General features: G+C 46.3%; 1 protein-coding gene across 2 annotated transcripts in view; it reads right to left on the reverse strand.

Annotated features, from left to right (window-relative positions):
* MXD4 (MAX dimerization protein 4) overlaps window positions 1-13434 on the reverse strand; it is a 54366-nt gene that overhangs the window by 8713 nt on the left and 32219 nt on the right. For both annotated transcript variants that reach the window (XM_072620038.1, XM_072620040.1), the window contains one exon: window positions 8450-8564. In XM_072620038.1, coding sequence (XP_072476139.1) covers window positions 8450-8564 — 115 coding nt within the window. The remainder of the gene's footprint in view (window positions 1-8449; window positions 8565-13434) is intronic.

Consider the following 13434-nt stretch of genomic DNA (forward strand, 5'->3'; position numbering starts at 1 on the left):
GCAGTAATGCCCCTCACCTGGCCCTCTTCTCTCTCTCCTGTCTACACACCCAGTTCTATAGTGACAGCAAAAAGACCAGTTTGGCCACTTCAGGAGCCTGGGCTCTCCACAGAATGACCAAGTCTCAGGATTTGGGAGGGCCCTTAAGATCCAGTCCAACCCAGACCTGACCAGGAATCCTCATTCCAGTATCTTCAACCAGAGGCCTGCTAACCTCCACTTGAAGATCTCCAGTGACAGGGAACTCATCACTTTCTGAAGAAGACTATTTCATTTACATACTCACTCATCTCATCCTTATGAGACTTTTTCCTTAGACTGAACCAAATTATGCCTCTCTGACAACTCATATTGTTCCAAGTCCTGCCCATGGGCCCAAGCAGAACAAGCTGAATCCATGTGGCAGCCCAATGAGGATCTGAAGACATTTTTCACCATTCTCTGAAGAATGTTCCTCTCCAGCTCCAAAACTATGGTCTCTGAGGTCCCTTCCAGTTCTAAGTCTGAAACTCTGATTCCAAGTACAGGCTAGATACATGTCTTCCACAGTCTTCTCCACATGCATGTGTCCAGAGAAATATTTCTATCTGAGTGAGACTTGTGATTTCAGTGGCCTCAGGACATGGCAGCTCCCTCTGCCAAAGGAGGTCAGTATCAACTCTAACTCAAGAGTCTTAGCTGCTACAAGTAGTCAGAAGCCAGGTGCATGGTCCAGGGTCACACAGCCAGGATGGGTCAGAGGTGAGACCTGAACTCAGCTCTTACTGGCACCAAAGCTAACCCATGTCTCTCTCTTCCCTCTCTGAGCATCAGTTGCCTTAAGCTGCAAAAGAATTTCATACTTGAGGCATATATTTGTAGCAGTCAAAAATCAGAGGCTAATGGAGTGTCAACCTAATTTGGGTACATGAATAATGTACCCAAGGAATGACGTAAGGAATGACAAAATGACCAGTTTCATAGGGAAACTGGAAAGAGCTCTATGAACTGATGCAGAGTTAACAGAGCAGAACCAGTAGAACAATTTATACAAGGACAACATTGTGAAGAAAAGCTAGTTTGAAAGATCTTGGGATTCCAATCAATGCAACAATAAATGAACTAAGAATATGGAAGATGAAATAGTCCATTCACCTCCTGCCAGAGAGGTAATAAACTTAAAATGCAGAATTAAGAAATACATGTTCATGCATGGTCAATTGGGGAAGTTATTTTCCTGGACTGTGCATGTTTATCATCCATCCATCCGTCCACCCATCCATCCATCCATTCACCCATTCACCCATCCTTCCATCCATCCATCCATCCATCCGTCCATCCATCCATCCATCCATCCATCCATCCATCCATCCATCCATCTATCCATCCTTCCTTCCTTCCTTCCTTCCTCCCTCCCTTCCTTCCTCTCTTCCTTCCTTCCTTCCAGAAAAGGGAGGAAAGGGAGAATGACAGGTTGTAAATGCATGTAAAAATAAAGTATGCTTTTCTTTCTAAAAATTTACTGATGTTTTTAGTTTTTACATCACCTTTTCAACTTAAAAAGTAAATGCATGTAAAAATATAATTGCTTTTTGGGCACATTTATTTTTAAATTAAAAAAATAAAAGTGATAGAAAAACAAAAGGTTAAGGTTTAAGAAAGAAAAATATACTTGAGCTCTTTGATTAAAAGGGTTGTTTTGTTAAGAGCATTTTGGAAACGATAAAATATTGTAGAAATGAGTTGATTTGTTATCACTATTATTACAAAATTAAATTCCACTGAAGAATTGAAAGTGAAAAATTTGCAGAGGAAATATCTACTTAAGAAAAGGATTTAGGGCTGGAATGTTATTGAGAGATGAGTCTTATGGAATCATAGGTTAGAAGTGTCACTAGACATCCAGCTGTCTCATTTTATAAACCGGGAAACCGAGGCCCAGAATGGTTAAATGGCTTGTTCAAAGTTACATAGCTAAAAGGTTAAAGAAACTGGGATTCAGACCCAGGTCCTCTCTCTCCAAATTCAGAGTTCTTCCCATTCTACGCAAGCTAAGCACAGATGACAGATATTAATCACACACTTTCCCAACCTATTCATTACAGCATGACTCCAAAGAACTCTAACATGCAACAATTTTAGCCCAACTTAGTTGTTGTATAAACTGCTACATTTCTTTAAAAATATTTTATAATTGAGACTTTGCATCAATTAATATCGATCGATGAAAGGGACCTGAGTAGTTGCCTCATGCCGTTTATGAAGGAGAAGACTGAGGCCCAGAGGAATGTGGTTTAGTCAAAGTGAAGGTGCCAGTCAATCCAAGACAGGACAGAACCAGAACCTGGGGCTGCTTGTTCAGGATCATCCAATGGAGGACTTTTCTACCACACTAAGCTGCTTATCAGAACTGCTTAGGAGTTGTTTTTTAAGTGTCTATTAAAGAAGGTCATTTGAGTGTTTGTGCCCAGGAGCCACTGGCAAAGGGCCTAGTTTTAAACAAACAGGAATCCAAGCCCTGTTCTCTGAGGGCAGAGGGCCCACTATCATACCTCAGGGTCAAGGTTTCTGAAGAGGTCTCTACGTGACTGTTGAAGAGTGAAGGACAGTGGCAATTTCTATAAAGACAAGGACTACCTGGGGGAGATGGAAAATGCCTTAGATTTGGAGTCAAAGGACTTGAGTTCAAATTCTGACTCAGTTAATTACTCTATGTGTGTTCTTAGGCAAGTAACTGGAGTCTCTCTGGGGTTCATCTGTAAAGGAGTCAATTAGATCAGGAGACCTTTCAGTTTTCTAAGCCTAGTAACTCAGGACAAGCTAATCAGAACCAGAAGAGGCACTAAACCCCAGGTCTTTCAATTCCATAACTGATAAAGAGGTTGGATCAGATGATCTGCCCTGAGGTTCCTTCTGGCTACAACAGTCTAAGGCCACAAGAAACCAGGTTCTGCCCAGTCAACCAAGCCTCTGCTCTGCCGCTTCGGACCTCCCTGGGTCTCCCCCACCCTCCTACTCTTTTTCATCTCTCACTCTGAGGACAATAATCACATATTACCTCTGCTATGGGAAAGAGCATGTCAGTCTCTGCCCACCATCACTTCTCCCATTAGAATGGGATCTGCATCCCAGTACCCAGCAGTCAGTCAACAAACATTTATTGGGCAACACTATATTCTAGGCACCCTGCTAAGTACTGGCACACAGCAGGAACTTGATAAATGCTTTTTCATGCATTCATTCGCAAGCTTGACCATCTCAAGGGACAATAAAAGGTTGCACAGAAAGAGCTGGGGGCTGAAGATGGAGAGACCTGGGTTCTAGTCCTGGCCTTGCCCCTGATCTTGCTGCTCTGTGATCTTACCCAAGACTCTAACCCTGAGTCTCAGCACCGCATCTGCAAAATGAAGGTTTGGGAGGGGGTAGCGTCCAAATTCCATACAAACTCAGGTATTCTACGGCTGTAAGGGAGAAGCACACTGCAGATAATCCCAAAGTTCAAGCAAGCAGTACACTATTTATATCCCTAGCTCTGGGGAGAGCCTCTGTCCTGAGGTGGACTGGGCTGGCTTCTTTACTCTAGGGAGTCATTGCATGGAGGTATGAAGAGCTAGAAGACAGAACAGCGTTCCCGTACCCCAGTTAGCTTTGTGCCCCAGCCCCCCAGACTGAGCCCAAGCCTTGATCAAGGCCAGTCAGGGATAGACAGTCCTCTGGCAGTTCCTTGGAGAATGACTCTTTTGAACATTCCATTCCACATCCCACAAGGACTTTCTAAAGCTGCCCCGCAATCCCATGGGGGTGCTTCTAATGCCCAAGTCACATTTTGGATTCAACCCAACCTCACACTTGTCTCAAGATGACCCTCTTCAGTGAATCCAAGCATTCAGGGCTAGCTCTTAAGGGTAAGGAAGCAGCAGCCTCTGGGCAAAGGTTCCACCAAGGCTGGGGTGGGTAAAGGATAGGCCATATCAGAAGCCCACCCAGACTCACCTTCATTTGTATTCTTTGCCTCCCTTCCTTCCTCTTTCTTTTTTCTGCCTGGAATGAGACAGTCTTGGCACAATACAGAAATCCTGCTCTGTTACATACTTCCTTATGGCTTTGGAAAAGTCATTTCTCCCTGTACCTCATTTTGACCTGATGATCCTGAGAAGTGCATTTCTAAACCTTCTCTTCAATGCCTCCTTCTATATCCTTCTTCCTGCCCTCCCTCCCAGCACAGAATCCCAGGATTTGAGAGTGACTTCGGGCCATGCTTTAGTCCAATCCATGTATGTAGTGAGGATTCTGTATAGTAGAATCTCCACTATGACAAACATATTGTCGAAGTGCTTGGCTAACCTTCGCTTTAATGACTGTCAACTGATTCTTGTAAAACTTCCTAATAATTAAAGCCATGCCCAAGTGAGATGCGCCACCTCAGTAGGCAGTGGGGTCCCCCTCACTAGGGGGTCTTCCAGTGAAGGCAGGATGACCACGAGTTGGAATTGAAGGCACTGGAGGAGTGGGCTTGCCTTGGTGGGGAAAAGGATTGTTACCAATCGGAGGAGGAGAGGATGGCACCTTCCAAATCAGTCATTCTCTCCTCTTTCTTCTCTGTCTCCCTCTTTTCTTCCTCCCCACCTGCCAGGTACAAAGAGTGCCTTCTTTCCTTGGGACAAGGGAGCAGGGTCAGGGAGAGGCCACCTCTGATCCCTGACATCTGAGCTGCTGCCCTTCTCCCCCTGTAGTCCCTGGGGCAGGGGCATAGGGGCAGCTGTTTGGCATGTTCTGAGTGGAGCTCACAGGCCCTGCCCATTGGCAGAGAGGCAGTGACCTGCCCTTAACCCTCTGCCCTCCTGAGCCATTCTCCTTCTCTTTCCACCCTTGCCCTGGGGGCCCCTTGGCTGGCTCAGGCTAGGGGCATCAAAGGCCCCAAAGAGACAAACAAACTCCTGGGGTGGAGCCTGCCATTCTGGGAAGCAAAAAGATGCCTGTCAGCTTTTCTGCTCCTTTCCTTGACCTCGTCCCCTCCCCCAACCATCCAGCAATTAAGACACTGTAGAGCACCAAGGTCCCAGAGTTCCTCTGAGGCCTGTGTCATGCCAGGAAAGCCAAACTTTCAGTGCCAGGTGAGCCTGAGCGGCGGCAGCGGGGAGAAGCAGTAAGGCTGCTGCTATTAATATCACAACCTCCCATGAATCCAGTGAGATGCCATCTGTAAAGCCCTTTGCGAACCATAAGCTGCCCTCTACATGTCAGATACGTCCCTCTTCACTCCATTTCTACAGTTCCCAAGCACACTTTTCCCAAGAACCCCAGAGAGGTAGGGACTGTATTTTTATCCCAGTTGTTCATACAAGGAATCACACTGGAGAGAAGGGCCTGGCTTGTCAAGAGCAGATTCAGGGCCTAGGTTTCAAAATGTTGACAAGACCTGAGCTAATTAAGCACATGAACCAGCTTATCTAGCCCCCAGGGCTCTGCTCTGTTTGCTGTCTGGGAGAGGGAGAAAGGAGGAGGCCTGGGTTCTCCCTTCAGGAAGCTTCTAGTCCCCCTGGGGAGACAAGATTCACACTCACACTTAGAAAAAAATCAAGGTATTAACCAAGGGCTAAATTGTCTGGAATTGTCACATCCTAGTGCCTCAGTGTTAAAAGGGATGGGAAGTTAATGGGACAGGCATCTTGAGCCCATGACAACCCCCAGGAGGGGGCTCTTGGCCCCCCCCCCCCCCCCCGCCAAAACCAGCACTTGGATATTTGTAACATTTAGGAAGTTTTTACTTTGAACCAAATTCTGCAAATTCCACTCAATGTTCTCCTGAGGCTAAACAGCCAAACAAATCTAATCTTTCTATACGTACATACATACATACATACTCACTCTCTCTCTCTCTCTCTCCCCACAGCCTATCATGTCTCTCCCCTGGGTTTTCACTTATCCACATCACAAAATGACCTTCAATTCACTTTGGGCATATAGTACAGTGGCTACTGTGCCAAACGTGGTGGCTAGAAGATCACCAGCCTTGACACTGGCTAGCTGGGAGGCCTTGAACAAGTCACCAGCCTTCTCTGAGCTTCTGTTTTCTCATCTATAAACTGGGGATAAATAATATTAGCTGGGCCTGCAGCATGAGGCTCAGATGAGCATGAATCCAGGCAAAGCGCTTTGCAAACCTCTGTTATCAGTTATTGTTAATCTTTGCACAGCTCTGTGGTCTCCAGGCCCTTTGCCATGTTGGCTAGTTTCTTTTTCAGAGTACTCCCTAGATTGTCACTATCTTTGCTGAAACAGAGCACCTGATGGTGCAGAAGCAGGTTGGTAAGGTTGGTAAGGGCCACATAAAACCTCTCCTTCCTTGTCCAGAGCCTTGTCCTCTCCACGCAGCCACAGGTGACGTTAGCTTATATGGTTTCCATACTGAATCACTGAGTCACCTAGAGCTCATAGTCCACTAAAATCTCAAGATCTCTTTCACATGAACTGTTCTTGGACCATGCCTCTACTTGTGCTGGGGGAATACTCCTTGAGTCCAAGAGTCAGACTCTACATTTATCCAAATCCCAGCTGCCTGGTGGACATCCCCACCTAGATGTACAGCTAGCAACTCAACAAGTAAAAATCCTAACTCATCATTTCCCTTCATCCCAACCCTGCCCACCCTATGCCTAAACCTGCCCTGCTTTTCAAATTTCCCATTTCTGTTAATGACATCACAAGTCTCTTAGGCACACAGTCATCTTTCAGTTTATGCCTCCCTGACTCACCTCTCAACTCCCTCAGTTGCCCAAACCTGTCATTTCTATCATGATATCATCTCTCACATGTATTCTCCCTCTTTTCCACTGCCACCACCCTGGTTCCAGGCTCATTACCACTGGTTGGGACTATTGGAACACCCTTCCACCAGGTCTCCTTGATTTTTGTCTCTAGACTTCCTAATCCATCCTTTACATTTTAGACAAAATTATCTTCCTCAGATACGGGTCTGATCATGTCACTTCTATGCTCAAAAACCTCCCTCCTCCTTTGTGCCCCTCCAATAAAATACTTTGCCTGGCATTTGAGGTCTTACACAACCTACTTCCAATTTACCATGCCAGCCTTAGTTCACAATATTCTTTTTAGAGCAATTGTATTTTCAGTTCAATTGTATTGGCTACCTGAGATTGTCTGACCTCCTCCTGCCCTCACCCAAGCTTTCCTCAATACCTGAAATGGATCTTCTTCATCTCTGCTGGCTGAAATCCCTTCTTTCATTCCCTCAAGGCTCAGATCCGGTATCATGTCCAGCCTTTCCTGATGTCCCCAGCCAATTTGTCAGCTTTCTCCCATGCACTTAATCATTCTACTACTGACCTATGTACATCTCATCATACTTATCACAATGAAAGCTTCTCAAGGGATGAAGCCCTAAATATATTTCAAGGATATGTGAAAGGGTGCTGGTTTTACCAATGGAGGCATCATGCCCGCCTATGATTTATTAAGAAGAAAAAAAAAACCAGGTCATCCACTGCTGGGCCCCCTTCTGGTGATGAGACTTTCCATACTTTGTCGGGCTAGTTCTTACTGGGATGGCAGACATTCAGTCCACTGCTGGGCCTATCAGAGGCTGTGCTCTGCCAACAGAGCCTTTGGGAATCACAGCCACACCAAAGGGAGGCATGGGTCGGGGAACCTCAAGGGAAGTTAACTTGGAGCAGTATTACAAGGGACTGTGAACACAATATGAGTTTTGCAAAGGGATACCCTGTCTAAGGTGGCCAGCACAGGATTCCTGTAAGTGGAGGGAAGGATCAAAGCTAAGTTCTCATGGACAGTCACACCAGGCAGGTTCATATACCTGAGTCAGGTCTTTCAGGAAGGGAAATGGTCCATTTCAAATTCCAAGGAATTCTCTGTAAGGGAGCCCCTTAGGGACTGGGATGGACAAAAACTTTCCCCCAGTGTTTAAGCAGTATCTAATTCATCCCTTTGTAGTCAGCCTTCTAATGAAGAACCTTTTAGCCAAACTAGTCCTTAAATAACCATAAGAAAGACCTAGAAGAGACTTCCACAAGGGGTCCAGAGAAGTTAAGTAATTTGCCTGCTGTCCCAAAGTAGGAACTAGCAGAGAACCAAGATTCAAACTCAGATTCAATCAATTGGCTTCAATAGAGCTTTATGCTCCATTTATAACACATTATGCTACAACATACAGTCCATCAAATAGGACCAGATCTGCACACAGTAGGTACTTCATATGGTTTTTTTTTTAAATTGACTGGAACTAAGTGCAACAAAGTGTTCTGGGGCAGGAGAGCTCAGCTTGGGTGCTCAGGGGAGGATGCCTAGGGGGAGAGGTTGAGAGCTAGGCTTTAAGGATGCTTCCAGATAGCTGTCACAAAGGCCCCACCCCAAGAGAGACATCCTCTAAATGCCCAGCCTGATTTTGAGAGGGAGAGGCCTCTGCCTCCACCTGTGGAAGGTCTTTTCGTACCTTGATGTGCATCCTGGCTCTTTTCAAAAGGCTGAGGGTTGTGTGGCGGGTGCTGTCTGGCCCCAGGGGCACAAGCTGCTTGAGCTGTTCCAAATACAACCGCAGTTTGGCTCGTCTGAAACAAACAGACAGAGGGAGGAGGAAGAAATCAGTTCAGCCAGCACGCCGTTCCCGAAAACCACCCAATTCATGTGCTCCTGAGGCAGAGTCAGCAGGCGGGTCACTACCTGCCCTCTGCCCTAGGTTGGCTCCAGCCCCCCTTCACCACCACTTTAGCCTGTCCCAATCTAGTAGGGGATGAAAACCTCCAAGACCACAGAACTGAGGGACCTTGGAGATCAGCTTAGTGGTCCTGGAGTCAGACAACCTCAGTCGATGACTGGTTCTGATATTTACTGAATGCAGGGAGTCAGGACTTCTCTGAATTTCAGTTTGCACATCCATAAACTAAGCAGGTTATTTGCACCATCTGCTAGGAAAGTGTTTGGCCTTAAAGCATTCTGGGCAGGGAGTGCATTACGGATTTTTATGTCTTCTGCTCATAGCAGGAGGCCTATCTGGAGCCTCCCTGAGAAGTAGAAGGGACACAAGTCATCCCTTGCTAGACCCCCTTTCTCTGCATCTAGTTGGACTGGTGGAAGGACAGTGGACCTAAGATGGGAAGACTTGGCTTTGACTAGATGATGGCTCAGTTCCCTTTCAAATCTAAAAGTCTATTTCAGAGTTCCAGCTCCTACATATACTAACCATTGTATTCTGGACAAATGATTACCCCTTTCTAGGTCTTAATTTCTATCTGTAAAATGAGGTTAATGCTTGCACATTCCTGTGAGGCATGAGCTCTGAAAATGGGAAAGCGCTACATAAGGGTGTACATTTATCACTAGGAGTTGTTCAACTTCACTTGAAGATATCCAGGGACAGGGATTTCCTCAAGAAAATTCCCCACCATTGTTTGTATAGTTCAGTCTAGAACTACGGCATTTCAAGCTAAAAGACACCTAGAGATCATCTAAGACAGGCTTCTTCTCATTTTATAGATGAGTAAATCGAGGTACAGAGATGGAGAATCTGCCCAGTCATATGACTGGCAAGGACTAGAGCTGAGACCAGAACTCAAGCCTCTGACTCCTAGAAGTCACTTTAAACCATTTCGCTGGAAATCACAAATTGAGAGTTTCTGATGAAGGCAAAGAGAAAACACCTCAACTCTATCCAGTCATCAAGGTGACCTTTTTGCCCTTGTTACTGGAATCTTCTTTGGGAAATAACCTTCTCAAATTCTCTCCTAGGCGATCTCAGTGGCAGTCAAGCAGAGTGGAACACTACAGGAACACTACACCTCTGCCATCCCCCCTCCCTCAGGCAAAAATTGTCAGAAATAGCTTCCTTTTTAAAAATACTTTCATTTCTCTTGAACATATTTGAAACGCATTTTCTGAATCCCACTGGACAAGGACAACTTAGCCAGATCCATTCTCTCCCCCTTTGCACAGGGGAGGGTGGAGACTGTCTCCCAAATATTTCCTCTAGTCTGACAAGATCCCCTGGAGAACAGTTCCAGAGTCCCTAGGAGCCTTCTGGGCTGACATCTGTTGCCAGTTACATAAATGGTTATATAAGCCTTGTTTGGTTGGATCCTGCCCCACCTTCAAAGGCTACAAGATCAATTCCCACCCTCAGAATCTGTAGGATTTAGAGCCAGAAGAGAATTCGGAGAGCAGCTACTGACATCTCCTCATTTCACAGAGTGGGAAACTGAGGAACTGAAAGGTGATCAAGGTTTCAAAGTAAGTTGCAGAGTTAGGACTCAAATTCAGGTCTTTTGACTCAACTCTTTCCATTACACCATGCCTCCTCTAGAAAGGTAAAATGCTAATGGGATACATGAGACCAAAACAACCACCACCACCTATGAAATGCTTGCTGCATGCAGAGAACACTAAAAACACCACCTCCTTGGAGCAGGGAAGGAGCCCCTCTCCTACAGGTGCAGTCAGGTACTGGTTTAGGCAAGATTTCCATGTCCCCAGTGACCATGCTTCCCACCTCAACCCCCCCAAGCACACACTGGATCTACAGCCTATCTCGGTGGTTAAGCATGAGCAGAGAGCAATGATGGAGACATTGCAAACTTCTCACAATGCCTGGAGATGGGGAATGAAAGGCCCAGGGGACTCCCAGGCCCAGAAAATAACAGGGAGGGAAGAAGCCAACCTAGAAGAAAGAAAGGTAACCCTGGGCCACAAAGGCCAACTCCTGGCCTCTAGCCTTTCACAAAGCACAGGGAATAGGTAGCAGTCATATGAGTAAGGCATGGCTTCATCAATGTGTGTGCGTGCGTGCGTGTGTGTGTGTGTGTGTGTGTGTGTGAGAGAGAGAGAGAGAGAGAGAGAGAGAAGAGGGAGAAAGAAGAGGGAGAAAGGGAAGGGGCACAGAAGAAAGAGAACAGAGAAAGAGAGGAGAGAAGGGAGAGAGAGAAGAAAGGAAAGGAGAGGGGAAGGAAGGGAAATAGAGGGGACAGAGAGAGAAGCCACGAGACAGCAGAGAGAAGAGAGAAGAAAACTCATGCTATTGTGCTGGGTCATGGATTTTGTCTTCTTCCATGAAGACTGTCCTCCTCCTTTCCTTATGGTTTGGAGGTGACCCTGGGCTTTTGAAGACTTTGCTGGTGGTGCACAAACCCTGGAAGGATTTCAAATAAAGACTAGTCTGGAAGGCCCACAGCAGAGTGACAGATAACGTGGGGGAGGGAAAAGGGAAGAAGAGTGGAATCTGTTTGTTTTAGCTCAAGCTGGCCTGGCCTAGTAAACCAGAGATCACTGACCTGGGAGCCAGGACACTGAGGTTCTATTTACCACTCAATTACTTTCAATGTTTTTTACTTTGGGCAAGGGACTTAACTTCTGGGCTCATCTTTAAAATGGAGATAATGCCTGAGTCAGAGAGTGCCAAAAGCACAGCTGAACCAAGAACAAAACAGTGGATAATTAACAGGCTCAAGGAAGAAAGAAAAGTGGGGGCTCAAGTTAGGTTTTTGTGATTTCCTGGGGTCCCCAGTACTAGATGGTGTCCTTGCCAATCCTCCAAAGTTCTCTGGGACTTCACAGAATTACAGAATACCAGAGCTGGGAAGGCCTGAAGAACATGGACAGGGGATGTCAGAAAGCCAAGAGACCAGAGAACAGAGAACCTCAGGGCTAGAGGGGACCTTGGAATAGATCACATCGCATCAGAGCTAGAATGGACCTTTGAAGGTTGACCACAGAACATCAGAGACTAAGAGTTGCCAAAATTTAAGCCAATCTGTCATTTGCCAGGACAGTCAAAAGATATTTATTAAGAGCCCACTGTGTGCCAAGCACTGGAAATATGAAGAAGGGCAAAAAACAACTCCACCCCCAAGGAGCTCACAGCCCAATGGGGAGACAACACATAAACAGCCATGTACAAACAAGCTGTATACAGGGAAAACTGGAAATTATCAACAGAGGGAAGGCACAAGTATTGTTCATTGTTCATCCTTCATTCTGGAAGAGGACCTATGACATCAGGAGGGTGATGTCTTGACTTGCAAGTGAACTGGATTTAAATGAGGCAGGCCCCTGCAAAGTCATCAGCCCCACTCTCTCCTCCAGAGTCATCAGAGTCCAGTGGCAAGACATAGGTCAGGACAACTGGCAACAGCCCAAGGTGCAGTGTTAGACCTTGGACTTTTTAAGCTAAGGCCTTTCCCAGGTCTCAGTTTGTCTGAGGCAACACTCATTCAGTAGTTAAAAGTCTAGGTAAGAATTGGGGTAAAAGATGGTCTACTTTGTCTTCACAAAAGAATTAATCAGGGAGGGGAAGACCCTTAGAGTTTCTGGCAAGAACAGAAATGATTGCTATTTACATTCACTCTGAGCCATCAAAACCCAAACAACGAGCAAGTGAGGCTTGGGCTGGGACCTATTCAGTGAGAGCCAGAGAGACTTGACTATGCCTTTAAACTAGCATTAAGTATAACAGGAAAAGCTTCTTGTACAAAGTGGTATTTTAGCTGAGACTTGAAGGAAGCCGGGAAGGCCAGGAAATAGAAGTGAAGACGGAGAGAATTCCTGACATGGGGGACAGCCAGTGACAATGCAGGCCGTTGGGAAATGGAAGGAGGCCAGTTAGTGTCACTGGATCATACAACATGTGGAGGAAAGGAAAATCTAAGAAGAGTGGAAAAGTAGGAGGGGACTGGGCCATAAAGGGTTTTGAAGATTTCATATTTGATCCTGGAAATAAGAGGGGAATAACTGAGGTTTATGAATGGAGATGGAAGTGATGAAGTCCGATTGGCACTGGAGGAACATCACTGCCAGCTGACAAGAAGACAGTTTGGAGTGGGGAGAGACTGTAGGCATGCTAGAGTAATGATCCAGGCATGAGATGATGAAGGTCTACACCAGGGTGGTGGGAGTGTCAGGGGAGAGAAAGAAGGGGTGAGTGTGAGAAGTGTTACTTGGGTATAATGGGCAGGGTGGGCACAGACTGGATACAGAAGGAAAGGGTTAGCTGATGACTGGACTCTGGCCCAAGGAAGCAACAGTGGGTGGGTGACTGTGAAGGTTTCAATGCTTCCTTCTGACCTGGATATGGTTCACAAGGCAGCAGCAGGAGCTGCAGGATCCTAAGATCACAGACCTGGTGCTAGAAGTGATCTCGAGTTCACCTGGGCCAAGCTCTTTATCGGACAGCCCAAAGAAGGGGAATGTCTCGCCTAATTCTGCCAAAGCCCAGGATGCAGCGCGGGTCTTGTGACAATACTCTTTCCACTAACCTCGAGCTGGTTAATACTTGAGGGTGCCAGTAAACTCAGCCCCTCTTCCCACCCCCAAGTCAGGTACACAACAGTATAACTGAACTCTGTGGGGAGGAGGCAGACACCCACCTGGGAAGGGCTCCCTGACCTTGCAGAGATTGTGCAAGCTAAACCAATATCCTGAACCACTCCCAGC

This window comes from Notamacropus eugenii, chromosome 6 (genome assembly GCF_028372415.1).
Source record: "Notamacropus eugenii isolate mMacEug1 chromosome 6, mMacEug1.pri_v2, whole genome shotgun sequence".
In the NCBI taxonomy this organism is placed as follows: Eukaryota; Metazoa; Chordata; class Mammalia; order Diprotodontia; family Macropodidae; genus Notamacropus; species Notamacropus eugenii.